This window comes from Alosa sapidissima, chromosome 10 (assembly GCF_018492685.1).
Source record: "Alosa sapidissima isolate fAloSap1 chromosome 10, fAloSap1.pri, whole genome shotgun sequence".
Lineage (NCBI taxonomy): Eukaryota > Metazoa > Chordata > Actinopteri > Clupeiformes > Clupeidae > Alosa > Alosa sapidissima.
The window spans coordinates 992,984-1,008,719 of record NC_055966.1 but is presented as its reverse complement, the minus strand read 5'-3'; the positions used below and the strand labels follow the sequence as shown (position 1 = coordinate 1,008,719).

The 15,736-nt window shown below is 40.5% G+C and overlaps 1 protein-coding gene across 5 annotated transcripts in view; it reads left to right on the top strand.

Annotated features, from left to right (window-relative positions):
- Positions 1-15,736, top strand: part of mag (myelin associated glycoprotein) — a 103,317-nt gene that overhangs the window by 63,689 nt on the left and 23,892 nt on the right. For all 5 annotated transcript variants that reach the window (XM_042107508.1, XM_042107510.1, XM_042107509.1 and 2 more), the window contains exons 7-8: positions 1,576-1,884; positions 2,114-2,213. In XM_042107508.1, coding sequence (XP_041963442.1) covers positions 1,576-1,884; positions 2,114-2,213 — 409 coding nt within the window. The remainder of the gene's footprint in view (positions 1-1,575; positions 1,885-2,113; positions 2,214-15,736) is intronic.

Sequence of the window (15,736 nt, the reverse complement as noted above, 5' to 3'; positions counted from 1 at the left end):
GCTGTGGTGGGCAGGCAGAAGGATGGTACATGTCCTGCCGAGGTAGTGTGGCCGGCGGGGAGGGTGTGGATGCCTGGAGCTGCCGGTGGATGATGGCCACTTTCTGGCGGAAAAAGTCCAGGAACCTGGAGCAGAGGTCAGCGGCATCAGAGGGTTGCGGAGCGTCGGGAGGGTCAAGAAGGTGGTGGATGGTGGAGAAAAGCATTTTCGGATTTTGTTGGCTGTTTATAAGTGTGGAGTAATGGAGTGTTTTTGCCTGGGTGAGAGCCTCTTTGTAGCACTTGATGTGGTCTCTGTAGGCTTCGAGGTGGACAGTGAGGCCGGATCTTTTGTGAAGCCTCTCAAGCCGGCGCCCCATGGACTTAAGCCTCCGCAGCTCTGGGGTAAACCAGGGAGCGGGGCGGGTGTAGGAGACCAGTTTGGTGGTGAGTGGACCAACAGAGTCAAGGCTGAGGGCGAGGGCACTGTTATAGTGTTCCACCAAGCCGTCGGCAGTGCGGTTAGAGGGGTGGATAGCGAGGTTGGCAGCTAGGGTGTTAGCCAGCGTAGGTATACACACACGCTTTGAGTTCCTGTATGTGATAGCTCCAGGCGAGTTGACAAGCCGGTGAATGAGCCGCAGCTGTAGCCCTCCGACGAGATGTTTGTACTTTGTCCAAGCGGTACAGCAGCCAGCCGAGATGGGACCAGGCCATCCACGTTGGAGCATCCACGGTAGGAGAATTCCAATATAACGTTAGTAGTTTGAACAGCCAGGAGAGATGGAAAGGTCGGATGCGAGAAGCGGCGACAAACACGCCAGCGTCCTCTCAGCAACCGGAAATCATGAGAATGATTCAATGTATGTACGCACGGCGTCGCTTCGGTGTGTTCCAAGGCACTTTTTTGGCCAACTCGGGGAGACGGGAGCCGACTGATCAGTCCGACTTTTCTGCCGACCGTCGGGTTGGCGTGTCCCGGCCTTTGGAACTCCATGTGATCACAATCAAGGCTTTAGCAGTTAGAGAGCTGTGATGTCATAATGGAAATTCAAATCCTGAGCATTCCGCCCATTCATTTGGGCGGAATAACACAAAAACAACAAGGGGCAGTGATACGAAAAATGTAAGCACGCTACACCGGTTCGGGACGGATTTTTTAGCGTTGGAAACGTGTCGATAGCTCAAACGCTCTAGGAGCAGTAGACGGTACAAAACTTAACTTAAGAAGAACAATAGTGGGCTTGCTTGATCAAGCCCACTAATTACCTACTTGACTTTACCAATGCAGCTGGGGGTTCACTTACCTTTATACATACATTTTCTAAATAAGTCAATGCATTTGATAAATATATACATCTGACAGTTCATATTTAAAAACTGTAATGATAAATTTAAAAAATCATGATAAAATAACAGAAAACTCCAAATTGTTCAAGGGGCTTATATACTTTCAAGCAGCACTTTACATAGTTCAGGGGTTCCCAACCTTTTTTGCCAGGTGCCTCAAGTGTAAAAGCATTTTTACCTCTCTCATTTGTATTGTATCATTATTTTGTGTTCAGTTAAACTCTAACAATGCCCTTCCTCTTTCTAGTTGCTCCTATTCTTCTGGATGAATCAAAATGTACAGTAGTCCGTGAGGGTGTCCAGTGTGTCTGCATGGCAACAGGAAACCCTGAGCCAGCTATTGAGTTTTACCTTCCTGACCTCAACATCACCATAAATGAGACAGAGAATCGCTTCAACTACTACACACACACAGATGGCTACACATCAACTGGAATGATCAAGCTGCGAGACAAAGGTGAACAAATGGGCAATGGAGGGACTGGTATTCATGTCCATTGTAGCATCACCAACATTTATGGCACCGAAACCGTCCAACTGGAACTGCAGCAGGAGAGTAAGTAACACTTTCTTACATGAATCACAAAAAATAATCATATACATTTCCCTGATAACCTGCATTCACTGCATATGAATGATATGAATACAGAGAAAAATGTTGGCAAAATATTTGCTGTCTTGGATAAGAGTGTGTAGGTTGACTATTTTCTCTCTAAAAAAAACATGTATGGTGCTGATGGTCATTAACATGTACTATTTTGTAATGAAGTCACTTTGTATTTCAGAAAAGTATATGATGGCTGTGATAGTGGGAACTATAGGAGGAGTAGCAGTCATTGCCTTCATCATTGCTGCAGTGAGATATGTTGGCCATAACAACAAGAAGTAAGTGTTATGAGATGATCAAAAGTTACACAAGTTACATAGGCATAGCTGTCTCTTTTTAAATATAATTGGTCATGTTTTGCCATCATTCGGTCAAATATAAACAATGAATCACAGTTCTAAAACCAACGTGAATCATGTGAATCATTATAATTTTCAATTGATATTTTCATAGGTACCACATCTTAATTAATAACGAAAGGGGACAAATAATCAGTATGTCACCCAACCCAAGTCTTTGCATATAGTGCTTTTTATGAACTTTCAAAAAATATGCATACATTTGACTTTCAATTAGCAAAAAATGTGTATGACAAGTCAGTGATACTGAATATTAGGGATGAATATCAGGGACCAGTGCTAAGTTGCTACTGGTTAGTGACTTTCTCAGTATGTAAATGTCTAAGATCTGGGACAACCTGTGCTGTTATCAGTATCTACATAATGTTATTTTATTCTAACATTGCTGTAACTTTTCAGAGTGTTAATGGCTCAGACACTTTCAAATAGTTTGTGGAGGGAGGCTGGAGAGAAGAACATTGTTCCGTGTGACAATAGCGCTCGCATGCCTCTGATTGGCTGAATCTGATTTCAAATTAATTTTGGGATAAAAAAAACTCCTGTGGTAGCAACAGATGTCAAACCTAGCTTTCAGTGTAATCAACACCCCACCACATATTACAGCAGGAAACCCATTCATCTTGACCTATGCTGTAGGACAATAAAGTAAATCTTGTATAGCCAAATGTATGGCCCATATAAACTTAAACAATGTGTCCCTGTGTTTTTGCTGATAGGGATCAATACTTTGTCCATAAGATTATGGTCAATTTGTTATATTTTATTAGAATATTTGTCACATACAGCCTCTAAAACGGGACATGGGCATGTTGTGCTTTTGTCTGGAATTTTCCACATCCACTGCTTAAATCAGGTATAGCCCAATGACCAAATATAAGTACTGTAGAATAAATTGATGATTTCAGGCACAAGCATGAACGTAGCACAACCAAACATCAAGTAACGTTTGACATGGGCACAGCATTTAACCAATTCAAGTGATAAAGCTTGTGGTCCACTAAATATTATACTCATATCACACTGTTATATCCATCTTCAGTAATGAATGTGTTTAGGGTGTGCTAGACATGGCTAGAAACTAGTTAACCTTAGATAAAATTAGGCCAGAGTTGCTAGTGTCATTACAGACTTTGCAATGCTGTAATGGCTTATTAAGAACTCTGTTGTAGCATTTGGTATTTTGGCACATGATGTCATTTTAGAAATGCACACATTTGACAGCTAAATACATTGGGACAAAGTAATACCAACACATAAGGGTCCTGGGATGTACATGTAGCCTAATGAATTTTCTTGTTTTTTCATTGTTTGCTAATGAGATGCATTTGGATTTTGTGACTCACATATTTGGTGGTGGGGGGATCCACCGACATTGGGGGTTGGATGGCTAGCAGGCTAACAATCAGATAGCCGGTTTCTTCGCCAGTGGGGTTAAATCATAATTTTGTGACGTAATTGCTACAGCTCTTACATACAATGTTTATCAGATAAAAACAATGCATTCTCCATGGTCTTACGTAGCACTGCTTCTGTGCTCCGAACACAATGGTGAACAACAGTTGCCTATAGCTTGCACATGCGCACACAAACAGTTTCTGCTTTGAGTCTGCTATTATGTAACATTATGTCTATAGCCTACTCTTTCATGTAAAGTATTTCCCCCTTAAAAGCAATCAGTTATCATGAAATCTCTAACAAGCACTGGCATAAATTGCACTAAAGTGAAAACATTGTCACATTATAGAGTTACAAGTATATTAAGGTTAAACCTCTTTTTAGCCCCTTTGTCCTAACTTTTAGACAAAAGAGTCCTCCTTCACTTTTATGGAGAGAAGTAACAATAAGATTATCAAGAATCGGTATCGATATCAGTATTATGCTATTGGTACCAATAAAATCGGTGTGCAAACTCAACCCGTGGTTCCTATCTCATTATTTATTTACATGTATCTATGTGTCTATTTTCTTTTATTACTGGTGGAAGAATCAATATAATGGAGAAATTCCAAATATTACAGCAGGGCTCTCCATACTTTTTTCTCCTTTGAGAGCTACTAAGAACTGAGAAGTCGAAGTTGCACCCATTTTTGATGCAAGGCCTCATGTCAGAAACTTGTGGATAGTGTGAGTAGTCAAGTTGTAGCTAACCATCGGACCATATAGTGTGAGCACATAAATCGTGAGCTTTGGTTTTATTGTATCGCCTGTCAACTAGGTTTAAACATGTACAGTTATCACAACCAGCTAGTTAAGTGTTTTGTTGTTATAATGTGGGGAGAAAAAACAAGTGAAGTGTTTAGGTAGGTGGTACAATTTCACATTTTGTGAGAAAGAATGGGTCTTGGAGCTTAGAGAATTCATTAGCTGGATTTCCTTTACAGCTTTGTGTAAAACTTAACCATTATTTCAATAAGTCACAATTGTGAATGGCCGGTGTTTCCAGTGATGCAATGCGATTACATTACAGTTTTATCTTGCAATAGTCATTTCAGATAAATGTGACAAAAGATCTCCAAAAATATTAAACATTTTGACAGTTTATCTTTAGTTGCAACCACCAAAAAACATAGTATAGTAGCCTAGTTAAGGGCATCAGAATGGAAAAATATCAAAAGCTAAACCCTTATACTTGGCAGCAACAACATATGACAATTCTGGGTGGGCATAGTCCACATTTAACATTATTAAATGCTTGCATTTTGTTATCGCTTGGAGTAGACTTGCACCAATGTCCTCACTACCAACTATAAAAATAATGCTGTCTCTTCATTAGACCACATGACACACACACACACACGTCCAACACACCACATTTTTTAATGTGTTTCGTGTCATGTGACTCCATTTCATTTTTGCAAAATAGTGCTATTCCGATAAGTCTGAAAAACCTTCCCATGTGAGTGTAAAAACTTTTTTGCATGCACAGTTTAGATTTACACAAATGAAAACCCGCCTATTGTTGAAGCTATCCATTCCATCTATAGAATAATCTTGCTGGTAAGCTTAGGTTGTGGTGCTTAACGTTTGGGCTTTGGTCAGGCATCAGATGGCTTTTGCTGTTTCTGGGGTAGAGAAATTTGTGAGAATTGCTAATAATGAAGTTAGGAAATGGCCTTGGGTGCCTTGTTTCTAAATACTATAGCATTGTATGGTAAAGGAATGTTGGAGTTACTAATGACCAGCTTGGTAGAGGAGTTTAAAGACTGTAGATGACCCTGCACAGTTTGAGGAACATTGCCCCTGTAGTGAAAACAGGGAGAAAGTGGGAAGTGGAATCCACGGGAAGCTGTTAAGCATGCTCAAGGCACACTGCAGCATAGGAAAATTGTTGGGCAGGTGCATAATGGAAGAGCAGAGTTTGGTCTGAGTACCAGATGGAAAGCATGGGGCAAGTCGACAACACAGGGGAATAGACAGATGGTAAACAAGCATTGTCATCAAACAAGAAGAACAAGTTAAACAATCAACAGTGGATGCTGACCATATAAAATTCATTGTAGGGGCCACCAGTTAATGGGTTAGTGAAGATGGAGGTTGTTAACTATGTATAGGTCATGGTTCTTTAAGGCATATTTTGTCTGGTTGTAAAACTAGCCTATTCCATGGTCGCTACAATACAGGATAACAGGATACAATAATGCAATACAGGAAGATGGGGCAAAACATGGGATTGGAAATTCATGATAGATGTCAGAAGGCAACTGTAATAGTATATTGCTTTGAGACTAGATAGGTTTTAAATTGTGAGTGTGAGTGTATTATCTACTTCATTTAGCAAACTACTCTTATAGGAATAGGAATAGGTTCAAGTATGCAGAACTGATAGCAGAATAAAGGGAATGCGGCTGGCAATCAAACATAAGGCCAGCGAAGGTAGAATTTAGAGCAGGCATGTATTAAAGTATATTTGGCGGAAAACTCCTGAGCACATGTCAAGTCAAGTCAAGTCAGTTTTATTTTTAAAGCGCATTTAACATGCACAAAGTGCAACCCAAAGCGCTCCACAAACAAGACGCATAACAAAAAGACAAAAGATGCCGGATGGAGCGGTGTAGTCTCCAGCGTGCCCATGACATCAAGACATGACAAATACATTTAAAAAATAACAAACACAAAAAATGCCGGACGGAGCGGCGTAGTCGCCAGCGTACCCGTGACACCAAGACATACAAGACAGACAACAAAACAAATAAACTAGGGCTGTCAAAATAACTGATTAATTTCGATTAATTAATTTGAGAAAAAATAACTGATTAAAAAAAATAACGCAGATTTAATCGATTCCGTATGACCTTTGACCCCGAGCCTTTGTAGTCAGTAACCATTAGACTGTAAAATGAAGGAGAGAGAAGAAAATGTGCTGACTAGATCATTGATTGGAACATTTACTTTTAAACAACGGCCTGATGGTGTTGATAAAAATACAGTGTTGATTAAAATAAAGTCCTCTGCAATGTTTGCAAGGAATTTGCATATCACCGGAGTTCATCAACTCTAAAGTCGCACATCAATGCAAAGAAATAGTGTTGACATTGAGGGAAGTGTTAATTTATTTTCATTGTGTCCCCTAGGTTATATCTGTGGCCTGAAATACCTTGTTTGTGAAAAACAACTTCTTCACGAAGCACTTTTGAATTTATCTCCTCAGCATATTAGGTCATATCATAGATTATTATGACCATTATTAAAATAATAATAAGAGTTTTTGAACTTTAATGTCACTAATGCTGATTATTCAATGGTTTATTTGAATTTAAAAAATTAAAATACTTTCACAGCAAAAATTATATATGCGATTAATTTAGATTAATTAATCACAGAGTATGTAATTAATTAGATTAATCGATTGACAGCCCTAAAATAAACAAATAAAAAGTAAAAAAAAGAACAATAGATTTTGTACTTGTAGCCAAAAGACACAAAATTTGAAGTCACAGATTTTTTTTCTATTCTGCAGACACAACACAGCAGTTGCAACTTCACAAATCCTTAAGTATAGGTGAGCAAATGTGTTTTGCACCAAATATACTGTACTGTGGTGATTGTAGCCAAATTGTGAGCATAGGATGTTTTTAATTTGTAATCTGTGCCATGGGGTTTGTGCACCAGTACTGAAGGATTTGTGAAGTTGGACCTACTGTATTGTGTCTGCAGGATTTGCACCTAATATACCTCCACAGTTTGTGGAGGCGGGCTAAAAAACAGCCCCACACCATGATGCTTCCACCTCCAAACTTCGCTGTTGGTATACAAGTATTTTAAGTGTGATGTACAATGCTATTTCTCCTCCAAACATGGCGTGTTGTATGACCGCCAAAATGTTAAATTTTGCTCTTGTCTGACCAGACTACATTCTCTGATTCTCTGAGTATTTCATAGGCTTGTCCAGATATTGTGTAGCAAACTTTAAACACGCTTTGACATGCCTTTTCTTTAGTAATGGAGTCTTGCAGGGTGAGCATGCATAGAGGTTGTGGCAGTGGAGTGCATTGCCTATTATTTTCTCTGTACCAATTGCTTCCAAGTCTTTCCGAGACTTTTTCTGAGTGGTCTTTGGCTCTTGGGCTACTCTTCCTTCTGACTCCCTGGTCAGAAATCTTGCAAGGTGTTCCTGGGCGTGGCTGTTTGCTGATGGAATGATGTTCCTTCCACTTGCAGATAATGGCCCTAATGGTGCTTATTGGAAAATTCTCAAGTTTTGAAATACATCTGTATCCAATTCCATTGATATGTTTTGCAACAATAAGGTTGCGGAAATCTTGGGAGAGCTCTTTGCTTTTACCCGTCATGGGATGTTTCTTCTCTCTCAATCTGTAAATACTTTCTAACTATTTACAGATTTCAGCTGGTTCCTTGCCTTTCCTTGCCTTAGTGCAGGGCTCTACACTAACATTTTTTTCCAGGAGCACTTGTGCGCCCAAGTTAAAAAATGTAGGAGCACAGACAAAAATGTGGGCGCACAGTCAGTTCTGTACTTAATTTACACATAATCTAACATTATACTGCAGCTAACAGTTAAACATGCCAGTGCACCAATTGCGAATATTAAGAATGACTGACATTTAGGCTACAGGAAACAGGATTTTAAAGATCAGTGCCTACTTTATTTTCAGTCTGTTCTATTTTCCTACATTTTGTTAATGTAAAATAATATAATACATTGCCATATTTGCATTTAGCCTGTATATCAAGTATCCTGCCAAATGTAGGCTAATTTATTTATTTGTGAATCCATCTGTAGCTAATCCAAATATGCCCATGGTGACCTATCTGACTGCATAATACTACTACTAAAACAGTCCATTTTCTCTTCCACAAAACGCAACATAGGCTAATCAAGGATATATGTTTTATACTTTCAGTTTTTATTTGAAATATCTGCATTGATGGGGGCAGTAGGCAAACGTTAGGCCTACTTTCGTTTTGCACTTACACACACTCGGTGTAAACAAACAAGCATGCGTGGAAGCCTGGAGTTGTCAGTAGCGTTCTACCTTTGAATAAAATGGGAGTATTACGCGAGGCTACTTTTGTCCCGGTTCGCTACAGCTATATTTTGCATATTGCAGCCAATATGTCAACTGGGCTTAAAAGGCATGTTAGGTTACCTTTCCTTCTCTCGCTGCATTCTCAGAATCTCATCCTGTTCCTCCTATATCCAATGAATTCGGTGGATAGAAGAACTAATTTCTTCAATCTTTGCATCTTGGCTGGCTAGTCTAACTTTCCGCTTTTTCTGCGCACTCTTGGATTTGATAGAAGCGACTACTAGCGAAACTTCTAACGTTGATGGGAGGTGTAGTTTTTATGCTGCATTCGCGACGTGATTCTATGGTCTGCACCAGTAATGCTTCTCGATGTTGCGGTGTATTTTGTAGACAAACATTGACATGGTTAGAAGTCATTCGCACCAGTGTGCCTAAATATTTTTTTGCACTCGCACGACATCATTTTTACTCGCATGTGCGAGTGAAATGGGCGCACTGTAGAGCCCTGCCTTAAGGCTCTGGCATGCTCCTGCGTCACATTTGCGCGTGTCCAAGACGTGCGTCATTTTTGCCGTGGACGTGAAGCATACTCCAATTTCTGCTGTCCTGAATGCGCGTTAAATTGTTAAGGTTAGCGCCTGCGCACTACGGATTAACTGTGATACTCTGCCCCACCAACTGGGGGCGGTACGTCGAGCCTGAAAGTAGGACACAACCACCAAAGAAGCCTGAAACGCCTGAAGAAAAGAAGAACTTGGGATGTGCGAGCACTAAACGAAGGAAGAGCTGATGAAGGAAAAAGCACCACGAGTACGTTCGCCTGTCTGCTGGGAAGTTTGATAAGCTGGCCCATCGCATCGCTCCATTTATCATCCACCAGAACACACACAGCACACCTGTTGGTATAGCTGAGAGACTAGCTTAGCCTACTTGCTTATTAGGCTACTCATGTAGCTAAGTGACTCGGTGCTGCGAGGGCAGCAATATTGGTGCGATACAAAGTAAAGACATTTTTCTGAACACATGCAGTAGTGTCATGGTAAGAAAGAGTTGTGCGTACAGATGTCCTCAATTAAATTTGTATTGAGTCTTCACACCTGCCTCATACCAAAAAGTATGAACCAAAAACCTGTAAATATGACGTGTCAATAAAAGTTTTGAAGTAACTATTTGTGTTCATAATGTATGTCTCACTGTGATAATGGGTGTATTTAGAGCGAGCGGTAGCCTAGGTTATTCCTTCAATTATTATTATGATAACATTATCCGGTGTTGACAGGCGAGTTTCGAGATTGAGTTCAGCATTGTTCAGGAGTAGGCTAGGTAATAATGATTGCACCTGGGAGAGGTAGGCTACATTCCCTTTATTATTATAATCACTATTGATAACGCATTATATAAGGAACAGGCGAGAATGCATCTCGATCAGCAAGTGTTACATGGGTTTCGCCTGAGCGTTGTAGATAGATACCTTTAATTGGCTCTGGGTTTTGCGATTTGATTTCAGCATACGTTCATTTTTAAAAGATGCATTTAATCCGAAGTCATGTCAGCTCTCTATGCAGGGAGTAGGGCTGTCACTTTTATTCGAACATGACGTGAAATATCCGTAGTCGAACTATAAATAAACTATTCGGTTTTTAGTGCTGTGTAGCGCATTTCCCGGTGTTGACAGGCGAGTTTCGAGATTTGAGTTCAGCATTGTTCAGGCGTAGGCTAGGTGATAATGATTGCACCTGGGAGAGGTAGGCTACATTCCCTTTATTATTATTATAATCACTATTGATAACGTATTATATAAGGAACAGGCGAGAATGCATCTCGATCAGCAAGTGTTACATGGGTTTCGCCTGAGCGTTGTAGATAGATACCTTTAATTGGCTCGGAGTAAAGGCTGTCACTGTCTATGATTAGTTTTATTTTATTGTTTACCATCTCATTCAGTGCTATATGATCCAGGGCTCATGACCAAATCAAGCCAATATAATAGCCAGTAGCCACAATGAGCCCATGCAGCCACCCTGTTTCGACAATCAAAGGTAATGCACAAAACGGCCAGCAGACAGATAATTACTTCCCCAACTCATCTAAAATGTGGTGTCTTGAAATACTTTGGGTTCTACACCATAGATGGTAAAGTGACCGTTAAATATAATGTTAAAGAATGTATCTGTGGATTGTGGCTTTACATCGGTCGAAGTTGACTCCATGTCGTGGTGTCTCACGTAACTCAAAGCCAGGCAAGCTGAGGACAGGCGCTCTGTTCCATCGTCGTTATGGTAACCAAACAAGTCTTCTTCTGTCTAGGTTTGTTTCTACGTTTAAGTGTTGTTCTTCTATGTGGTCCACCTACTGGAGGGGAGTGTTTACAGCAGTTCCGTTTCACACATGCGCAGTCTACGCGTCACTTTGACGCGCGGTCTTAAATTTCGGTCGACTCAAAGACGCGACGCATGCTGTAAAAATGACGCAATTCTCGTCACGCGCTCACCAGTGCCGCGTGCACGGGACGCAGACGCGGGACCATACTTTAGGCTTTAGTGTTCTGCTTTTTCTAAGTCTCATTTCACTTAATTATACATAACTTGCTTATGGACTTTAATGTTGTGAATTCTTTATATTTGTGGATTTGCTGATGTAACATAATGAAACTAGTCCCATAGCATTGCCTAGTTCCCTTCCCCAGGTATCTTAAAGGATTCAAAGAGAGAAAAAGAGACTGGTGTACAAAAATAATCTCAATTTATTATTGCTAATGGTTTGGTTAAAATATTGACGGTTGGCAACCAATACAGCCCGAGGGCACACAAATGACCAACAGCACGGCCTCACTACCACACAAAACACAATGTATCGGACACCTCAATCTCAGTTAGCACTGCAACCACAATAGGAGAACTCTGTATAAGCATGCAAGCTCAACACTGGGTTATACATGTGAAGCCACACCACATCTATGTTGGAGGCTGACTGCGGACAAGTGTTGTGCGATGTTAAAATACTGTTTTGGTAAAACCATTCAAAATAACAACCATCCCTTTAAAAAAAAGAATAAAAGAAAGACAAAACAAATATACACAATGTACAATGAGTCTTGGAGGTACAGTACAATTCTTAAAATTACGATAGGGGAAAGCGGCAATTACACCTAGGAGCACTCGATGTCTGCAACAAATCACAAGCATACCATAAGCACAGGTAGCATACAACCAACTGCACAGGTTTCTTTCTATTTGTATTGTCCTTCCCTGGGTTACAAAATAGTGTTCACATGGTATAATGTCCCACTTACAACATATCACACATAATACATATATAGAATCTATTTTTTTTTACCCACAGCAATAGTGCAACATGTTTAAGCAGGGAAAACACAAACAAACAGCACAGTACATCCCACATTAATGAACTGCTACTTTGCACTAATGGTCCCCGCTCTATTAAAGTGCGGCCTTGGTTACCGGGCTTCTTAAGTTGCACGCAACAGTCCATAAACAGATGCTTACCATTCCGGTTAACAGCATTACAGCAATTCGCCAGTTGTGAAGGAAAAACTCTCGCTGCTCCAGCTCACGACGTCTCTGCTTTCAGCTGAGAACAAAGGCGATGTGCCGACCAGTATGACTGAACTAGCCTACTCTCGTCCAAGTTAACAAGTTGTGCTTGACGCTGAGAACAACGGCTATGCGCAGACCAGTATGAATGAACTGCTCTCGTGCAACTTTTAACAAGTTGTGCTTGACGCTGAGAGCAAAGGCTATGCGGCGACCAGTATGAATGAACTCTCGTACAACTTTTAACAAGTCGTGCTCGACGCGAAAACGAGGATTCTGACTCCAGTATAAATGAACTTTTACCAGCTCGCACTTGACGCACGCTGACTGGCCCAACCAAACAATTAAGACTGACAATTAAGCCACTCTACACATAGACATAATATACATAGACGCCGCATTGGCTGCTGGAAACAAGAAATGCGGCCGCCATCTTGGACCGGTCATACTCCTCATTGCGTTGCAGCAGAAAACACAAGATGACAGCACTGTGCAGCATGTTCCTGCTCAAATCGGCGGACCATACTCGGGGGATTTACTTTTCACAAGTAAGATTTAACATTACCGTACTATTGGTTGTATTTTGTATTTTCGAACAATGTGGCCTGTATCATAGCTACATGTATGACCTTTGCAGCAAAAAAAAACGCGTGAAAATCTGTTCGGTATTCAGTGAGATATGATTAATTAAGTGTGCTGACAGCTCATTGCACCGGCCAAACAGATTACACTGAGTGGAGTGGATGACCGGTCCAAGATGGCGGCTCCAAATCTCGTCAGCGCTAGTAGGGAGCAGCGGTCGATGCGGCGTCTATGTATATTATGTCTATGACTCTACACGCTGCTTCTTATCTACTTCCTAGTCCCAACCACGCCCTATAGTACCTGAGTGGAAAACCAAATAGAGGAGGTTAGCCTACAACGGACTCCCTCTGTTGGAGGGGAGTAGGTATAGATAGCCTACCTAGGTGTCAGTCTTAACACACTTCATCCGGTTACACTGAGTTTATCTTAATGTCTTGTCGCCTGATGTAGCCATACTGAATTTCTATTTAGAATTTGCGTGTGATACTGCATGATTGGGGTGTGAATAAGGGGTGCGTTTTTAAATGATACAGGGGGAAAAATGCCTCTGCACTCAATTGGATAGACCTTACCAGTCAGGGCTACAAAATAGCCTACCATGAATCCTGTAGGGAGAACAGCCATTGGCCAATGAGATAAGAAAAGTTCTCCTCAGCTGTTGCAGATATCACCAGATATCCACATGCAAGGGCTATGCTTGCTAGGTAGCTAGCTATCATGGCATAGGTTCTGCGAAAGAAGGCGAAAATTTAAAATATTCACCCAGAATAGGGAAAAAATATTTTACTTTAGTAAAAGACAAGTGTATATGTATGTTATGCACCAAACATCAGACAGCTTTGTCTAAGAGACTACATCTGGAGCGACACCACAACACCAACCACCAGAAATTCAAAGACAGCTATCCACCAATGAGCACAATCCATGTTAGAAAAGTGTCTGACCTGAAATCAGAATTGAAAGCCCATCAGTCACTTTTCACTCAATCTGCTGCTTAACATAATGCTGCAACATCAGAGGCATCATTTCATGTAAGTCACCTTTTGGCTAAACACAAAGAGCCTTTTACAGATCACAAGTTATTCAAGGAGGCAATGGTTATTACAACAGACACCGTTTTCAACGACTTCAATTCCAAAGATGACATCAGAACAACACTTAGCAATGTCCTGCTTGGACCTTCAACAGTAACAAGAAGAGAGCTGAATTACTGTCAAAGGACATGGATCGACAAGTGCTAAAGGACATGTCACTTTGTGAATATTTTCTATACTATTTGGATGAATTCCTGGGCGTAATGGACACAGCTCAGTTTGTTGTCCAAATGGCTTTCCAGGATTCCACAACAAAGAGGACTAGTGATCAAATTGGTAAATTTGCAGAAAAGCTCTTCAACATCATTTATTCAACATATTATTTGACCTGATTTCTGACAAATGGCAAAACTGGCAAAACTGATTTCACTCAACACTGAGATCCAGGGAAGAAAAGATGAGATCCAGGGAAAAGACAGACAGACAGACATGATAAACACAGAGAATCATTCAAGGTCAAGCTTTTTGTTTTGACCCCACATCTATAGAACAGAAAGCACACTCCCAACCTGAAAAAAAGATTACAGGCCTGAGCAGTATGTGCTTACCTGAGCAAAGTTGCAAGTGTTCAGTTGCCGTTTTGATGAGTTGGACGCCATGGAAGATATTTCTGTATTCGTCTCAAACCAATTTCACCCCATTGCTATAGAATAGGTAGCAGACCAATTCCATCACATATTTGCTTAAGTGGAGTTGAAATGGAGAAAATGGATTCTCAAAATTACATGGAACCGAAAGCTAGATTAAGGGACAGTGAGCGAGAGAGGTTTCCTGTCCTCGCTGCATGTGCACTAAAAGTGAGTGCCTTTTTTGGATCCACTTACCTCTGTGATGACGTTTTCACATTAGGAAATTCAAGAACCTTACTGACAGATCTCATAGACTGCCTCCAGGCTGGCTGTCTATAGCTTTGAAATGAGAGAGTTATCACCAAAGCCACTGATACAATTGGTTGTGACCTCCCTCCAGTCCACACTCTGTACTCTAAGTGCACCCTAAACTTCGCTTCCAAAATAATAAAAAGTCCATCTCATCCAAACCACCAGCCTCCAGCCTCTCCCTTCTGAAAGATGCTACAGAAGACCACACATTTCCATGATAGCTTTTCCCCTTTTCCCCCTCCCATTTTGTTTTTAATTAATTAATTCATTCATTCATTCATTCGTTTTTAAAAATTTTGTATTACTTTCTTTTCTTCATCACTGGATTGCGCTTAACAAAAAAATACCACCAACATTGTTGTGTGACAATAAAGTATCTATCTATCTATCTATCTATCTATCTATCTATCTATCTATCTATCTATCTATCTATCTATGTGCCAATCTAAAAAGCACTCACTGACAGTATTCAGTCATAACCATCACACTGACTTATGTGAACATTACTGCAAAGGTTTGACTTTTGTTGGTATTGTAAATGTGATGCTGAATAAGATGGGACATACAACTGCAATACAACTGAACTAGTTTCAGGACATATTGGCACACATTACAGTTCTTCTTTATTAAAAAGTAAATGTAGTAGGCTAACTTACATGAAGCAAGTTGATAAGCATCATAGTTAACTATCACAGTGACAGTATACTGTATATGATCTGCTCATTTGTAAAATGTGTTGATTTATTTTGTCTCTGGGTGTGCTCTGCCCACACAGCCCCAAATAGACACGCCCCAATTAGCAAGCACTGTGATCCTATGTAGAGAAAAAGGCGTGAATTC